This window comes from Phaseolus vulgaris, chromosome 7, assembly GCF_000499845.2.
Source record: "Phaseolus vulgaris cultivar G19833 chromosome 7, P. vulgaris v2.0, whole genome shotgun sequence".
Lineage (NCBI taxonomy): Eukaryota > Viridiplantae > Streptophyta > Magnoliopsida > Fabales > Fabaceae > Phaseolus > Phaseolus vulgaris.
The window spans coordinates 23,067,638-23,074,365 of NC_023753.2; the positions used below are offsets into that span (position 1 = coordinate 23,067,638).

Here is a 6,728-nt window from a genome sequence, read left to right on the forward strand (position 1 = left end):
AAAAAAAAGAACAAGAGGAAAACAGAAAAAAAAAAATGTAGCTCTTATTCAGTGCATACTTGGTGTTTGTTAAAAGTTCTAAAAGTGTCCTGTCTACATATTTTATTTTTTCTATATATTGTTTTGCTTGCTGTTTTTTAATTGTCTTGCTTGTTTGTTTATAGTGAAATTGTTCTTCACTGTTTTGTTCTTTACTATTATTTTTTAATTGATTCTGATTGCTACCTTTGAAAGTGATTCTGGATTATTGATTGCTTGATTCTTGTAAGAACCTTACATAGTGAAAGAGTGGTAAAAGGCAGTGTGATCATTAGAAAAAAAGCCTTATTGTGTGAAACACGAGTGTTGAGTGTAAACACGTGAGAAAGTGGTGTGAGGCCCAAACTTATTGTTATTTGTAATCTGTTTACTTGAGCATGGCAGGGGAATCGTCAGATAGTGGACTTTCTCAACTACAGATGCAAGCCTTAACACAACACTTGGAAAGGATAATGAAACAACAAAGTGATGGACTCCATGAGAGGTTGGATCAAATGGAGCAAGCACAACAAGTAAATCCAGAGAATAGAGGAGGAGATAGGAGGAGGATAAGAGAAAATGATGGAGAACAAAGAACTCTGAGAATTGATGGAATAAAATTATATATTCCCACATTCAATGGGAAAAGTGATCATGATGCTTACTTGGAGTGGGAAATTAAAGTAAAGCATTTGTTTGTTTGCAATGAGTACAATGAGGAGCAAAAGATGAAGTTGGCAGCAGCTGAATTTTCACATTATGCCTTAACTTGGTGGAATAAATACCAAAGGGAGAGAATTAGATATGAGGAACCCATGGTGAACACTTGGACAAAAATGAAAAAGATTATGAGGAAGAGATATATTCCAGCAAGCTACAATAGGGATTTGCAACTCAAACTTCAAAGAATGACTCAAGGGAATAGAAGTGTGGAGGAGTATTTTAAAGAGATGGAGGTGACCATGATTAGAGCTGGAAAGAATGAAGAAAACGAAGCAATCATGGCAAGATTTTTGAATGGATTGAATCGTGATATTAGGGATGTTGTGGAGCTGCAAGAGTATGTTGACATGAAAGAGTTGTTGCACAAGGCTAACCAAGTAGAACAACAACTCAAGAGGAAGGGAATCATGAAGAGTTCTAACAATGATAAAAATTTCAATTGGAAGGATAAGGCGATGAAGGATAAAGGAGTTCCCTCAAGTTCAGTCACTTCTTCAAGTGGGAAGTCACCTCAAAGATATAGTAATTCACCACCTAAAAGGAAAACACATGAGGTAAAATGTTTCAAATGCTTGGGAAGAGGACATTATGCTTCAGAATGTCCAACAAAAAGGAATATGATCAGTTTATCAAAGACACAAATAGTCAGTGAACCTTCAAGTGAAGAAGAGAAGGAAGAGGTAGAGGTGGAGTTGGATACATTGGAGGGTGATTTGTTGATGCTTCGAAGGCTTTTAGGAAGCAAAATGCAAGCTTTGGACCAAACCCAAAGGGAAAATATTTTCCATACTAGATGTTCCATTCAAGGGAAAATATGTTCACTCATAGTTGATGGAGGAAGTTGCACCAATGTAGCTAGCTCAAGACTAGTTACCAAATTGAATTTGGAGACAAAACTGCACCCAAGGCCATACAAGCTTCAATGGCTTAGTGAAGATGGAGAGATGACAGTGAGTAAGCAAGTGGAGGTGAACTTATCCATAGGACAATGTAATGATAATGTCTTGTGTGATGTGGTTCCAATGGAGGCAACTCACATTTTGTTAGGGAGGTCGTGGAAGTTTGACACCAAGGCTATTCATGATGGTTTCACCAATAAAATCTCTTTCATGCAGAATAATAAGAAGATCATTCTCAAACCCTTATCTCCTATAGAGGTGTGTGAGGATCAAATCAAATTGAGAGAAAAGAGAGTCCAAGAGAAAAGAGAGATGAGTGAAACACCTAAATAGAGCAAGAGTGAAACACTTAAAAAGAGAGAAACACATGAGAGAAAAATGAGTGGATTACTGAAAGTGAATGAAGTGAAGAAGTTGCTACTTTCTAGCAAACCTCTTTATTTACCTTATTGCAAAAACAACACTTTGGTTGCTGACCATTCTAACCAAATTAATTTTCTTCCTAGTGTTGATTCTGTTTTGCAGGAAATCCAAACTCAAGTTGAAGAATTGATGAACAAAGGATGGGTATAAGAGACCATGAGCCCATGTGCTGTTCCAGTAATTTTGGTGCCTAAAAATGATGGTTATTGGAGGATCTGCACAGATTGCAAAGCACTCAATAACATTACCATTAAGTATAAACACCATATTCCCATGTTAGATGATTTAATGGATGAATTGTATGGTGGTTGTATATTTTCAAAAATTGACTTAAGAAGTGGTTGCCATCAAATTAGGATTAGGAATGGAAATGAATGGAAAACTGTCTTTACAATAAAATATGGATTGTAGGACTGGCGTGTGTTGCTATTTGGGCTAACAAATGCCTCAAGCACTTTTATGAGATTAATGAACTATGTTTTGAGAGAATTTTTGGGCAAATTTTTTGTGGTGTATTTTGATGACATCTTGATCTATAGCACTAGTTTGGAATTACATGAGGAACATTTGTGTGCTATTTTAAATGTTCTTAGAACAGAAAAGTTGTATGCTAATATTGAGAAATGCACATTTCGTACTGAACAAATTGCATTCTTGTGTTTTGTGGTAAGTGCCAAAGGAGTTCATGTAGATTATGAAAAGGTGACAGCCATCCAAGAATTATGTTTACATCATGTTGAGTTTTCTTACAATATGGTTGTTGACAACACATCGTATTGTGATCCATTTGAAATTTTGTATGGATTAAATCCTTTAACTCCAATAGGTTTGTTAACTATGCCTAACATTTCTATTTTAAAGCATAAAGATACATAGGCTAAGGTTGACTATGTGAGAAAGCAACATAAAAAGGTTGAAGCACAAGTTGAAGGAAAAGGTGAAGGTTCTTCTAAACAAGTTAACAAAAGAAGAAAGAAAGTAATCTTTGATCTGATTTGTCTCCTTTTACTGCAGGTGATGAAGCTTTGGATTTAACTTCAAGTCTTTTCAAGAGGGAGGGAATGATGCGGACATCCAAGCCCAAGGGCGACTAATCTTTTGGAGGCCCACAGTTTAAAAAGACTAAGTTGATTACACGCACAACAAGATTGGAATATTAAAATAAAATAATATTATTATTTTATTTGGAATTAGTATTTGAACTCAAAACCAAGTACAGAGTATCAACCTAACCACTGGGACAAATGATCATTCTTGAAATATAAGGATTGTAGTATTGTCTTATTTTCATACAAACAAGAAAAGACCTCTAGCTAAACTTGTAATTTATACACTGTTGGAACTCAGAATAGGGAACGAATATTTTGATAACTTTAGAGAGTGTTTCTCTGCTAGGTTTTTTCCCTGCATCTTGCGATCTTATCAAGAATCTACCAATTCTTGTGGCGATCATCCTTAGGCTTATCAAACTTTGTTTGTGGCGCCTTCCTTTATCCAGGTTTCTATTGTTACTGTTTTGAATTTATTCCGTTCCGTCACCCTAAATTCCCAATTTTATTGTCATTTCTATTTGGATTCATATCACTCTCTCTTTGGGTATTGTTGATTCTCTTTAACTTTAGGTGTTCTCTGACTCTGAGGGACACTGCTGAACTCTTTGGTGAGTATTTGTGGTTTCATTTTGATTGCTTCCATGTTGAACTCGCGGTGCCTCCTTCCGTCCTGGATCTCTCATTGGCTTCCTCTCCTCTTAGTTGCCTTATAAATGAGACGCGTTTACTTTGAGCGCTCTGGGAAGTGTGAGGAGGAGGAAGCAATGGTGGTTGTTGTTGTTGTACAGCGGTGATTGAAGAGGAACTGAGACGGGTGAGAGTAGGTGAAGAACATAGAGCGTGAAGGAAGAGGGTTCAAGATGTGTCAAAATTTATGAGCAATTTTTCTTTGGAGTCGAAATATAAAAGAGAAAAGGAAGTGGATGTAACCGGTGAATCCTTCGTAAGGAAGTTAATGTTACTGGTGAAAACTACTCCTTCTAAGGAAGTGGATGTTACTGGTGAAGGTGAAAACTACTCCTTCTAAGGAAGTGGATGTAACGGGTTAAAAACTACTCATTCGTAAGAAAGTGGATGTAACCGTGGTGAAAACTACTCCTCTATAACCACTCAATAATAATGGAAAATGATAATATACTCAAGAATTTTTTTTCAAAATTGCTCACGTTTGGCCACTACGTTTCCTAATTTTTATTTCTCTCTCATAAAACAGACACTTCCTCTCATTATGCAATTAATTTTCAAAATAAATTATCTCTTTCAATTAAAACAGTTGCTCCATTTATTTCAAATATTTTTTTAAATTTATTTCTCTCATAAAAAAGACATTCTCTCATTATGCAATTAACTTTTAAAATAAATTATCTCTTTCAATTCAAAACGGTTGTTGTATTTATTTCAAATATTTTTAAATTTATTTTTCCCTCATAAAACACTTATCTTTTTCAATTCAAAACGGTGGCTCCATTAATTTCAAATATTTTTAAAAAAATAAAAAATAACGGAATGCCCAAAATACTGAAATAAAATCAAATATAAATCTAAGGATAAAATAGTAAAACATTTAAGAACTGTTAAAGTAGAAAATCTCCTTTATATATAGGTATAGATATATTACATAATAATATAATAAAATTATAATTATTAATAAACTTATTTAGGCCAATAATACAATAAGTCTATTAATTTGAAATAGCTTACTTTATATAAATTCGTAAGTTATACAGAGATTTTTATATCAATGAAGTTAGGCCTTTAAAAAATTCCTATAATAAGCAACTAAGTCAGATTCACATTTTATTTTTTTAGCAAAGGTCAAATTCAGATCTATAAAATATGTGATATAACGAGTTATTTCTAATCAAACATTAAATTTGAGGAGTTAAAATATTTTTAAAAATAACTTTAATAAATAGTAAATCGAAGAGACTAAAACTGTTTTTTCTTTTAATTTAAAAGGTTAAAACAATTTTTTTTCATTTGAGATTGAAAGTTGGATTCACCCTATTGTAGAAGGGTGACTTTAAGATTTTATATTTTTCTTAAGAAACAGTTGTCAGGAAGAAATTTAAAATATTGTGTAAACTTTTAACTAAAGGAATGTACGTAAATAAAATAAAATTACAGAATGATTTCTTGAAGATTTATAAAGGCAAAATTTGGTGTGGTGGATGACTAAATATAGCGTTTGAGGGTGTTTTAACCGATTAAGACCTTACCTTCTAAAGCTTCTAATGGTTAAGTTTTGTTAATTGGAACACCCTCTGATTAGTTCAGGGTAAAGTCATATGGTTCTTTTGGAATATAATTATTTTTTTGTATTTTATTGGAGATTCCTTGTAATATTCAAAATACACTTAAAAAAACTTCATCTTATTAAAAAATTCTTGCTTAAATATTAAAATTTAAATATAAAAGACACCACAGAAAATTATTTAATAATAATCACTACAAGAAAATTATAAAATAGAAACCAATTTTAGAGACAAAAAATAATTAGTTGTATACTGGCGAGACCTCGGACATCGGCTGAAGAGATCGACATCAGTGACATCGAACCTCGGCGGTCTAGTCACTTAATGGGCCACGTAGGTGGGCCCCATAAATAATAATGAGTTATTATTCATACAAGAGAGGGACCTAAGTCATGAGAGGATTCATGCATGCGGTGTGTATAGCATGTTCAAGTCTAGCACAAGTAAAATAATCCTTGGAGGCGCTAAGGCTCGTTAGGGTTAGGGTTTCCAAGGGTAGACTGCATGCATGACACGTGAATATTTAGGACACCCATAGAACAGATGACCCCGCAACGCTGGTACATGAGTTGGTACCATACTGTTAGAGATTTTGCACTCTAGAAGAGGCAAGTCCTGTTTCGCGGCTACGCTAAGCTTGTGCAACGCGTCACAGGATGCCTCACCAGTAACCCTAATTCCACTAAAGGAAAGATTTTCGTGGGACAGGGAGTTGACCTAGATACAACCTATATAAAGGGTGGTAAGAACCCTAGAAAATGTACGTCGTTTCTAAGAATGAAACTGCTTTACATACTTTACTGTTTCTTAGCCCAATACTGACTTGATCGTCGAAGTGCAATCAACAGGTAGGGCCCCCTCTGTTTCAACGGAGCCACTCTCAGCTACCCAAGGAGAGAGCGAAAACCACCATGAGATAGGAAGAGTCACCATCTGCCTTTGAAGTCAACGACGGCTGAGTCAACCGGTGAGAACAAGTTGCAATAGTAACTAAATTAGATATCACTTTAGAAACTAAAAAAAAAAAGTTGGTTTCTAAATTAGTTTCTATAATTGTTAGATGATTTCTAATTTGGTATCTAATTAGCGACCAAGATTTTTGCTACCAAATTTAGAATCTAAATAATTGGTAGTTAAAACATTGATTGCTAATTAGATACCAATTTAGAAACTATTTAACAATATAATAGAAATTAATTTAGAAATAAAAAAAAAATAGTTTCTAAAATGGTCTCTAATTTAGTTACTATTGCAACTAATTATTTTTTGCTCTAAAATTGATTTCTATTTCATGATTTTCTTGTAGTGAATTAATTTTAAATACAAAAATAATTAATTTTAAATATAAAGTAGTTAGT

General features: G+C 33.8%; 1 protein-coding gene across 1 annotated transcript; it reads left to right on the plus strand.

Annotated features, from left to right (window-relative positions):
- Nucleotides 1-416: 416 nt before the first annotated feature.
- Nucleotides 417-1,973, plus strand: LOC137829274 (uncharacterized). The gene has a single exon (XM_068636076.1). The coding sequence runs from the start codon at nucleotides 417-419 to the stop codon at nucleotides 1,971-1,973; it is 1,557 nt and encodes a 518-aa protein (XP_068492177.1).
- Nucleotides 1,974-6,728: the final 4,755 nt, after the last annotated feature.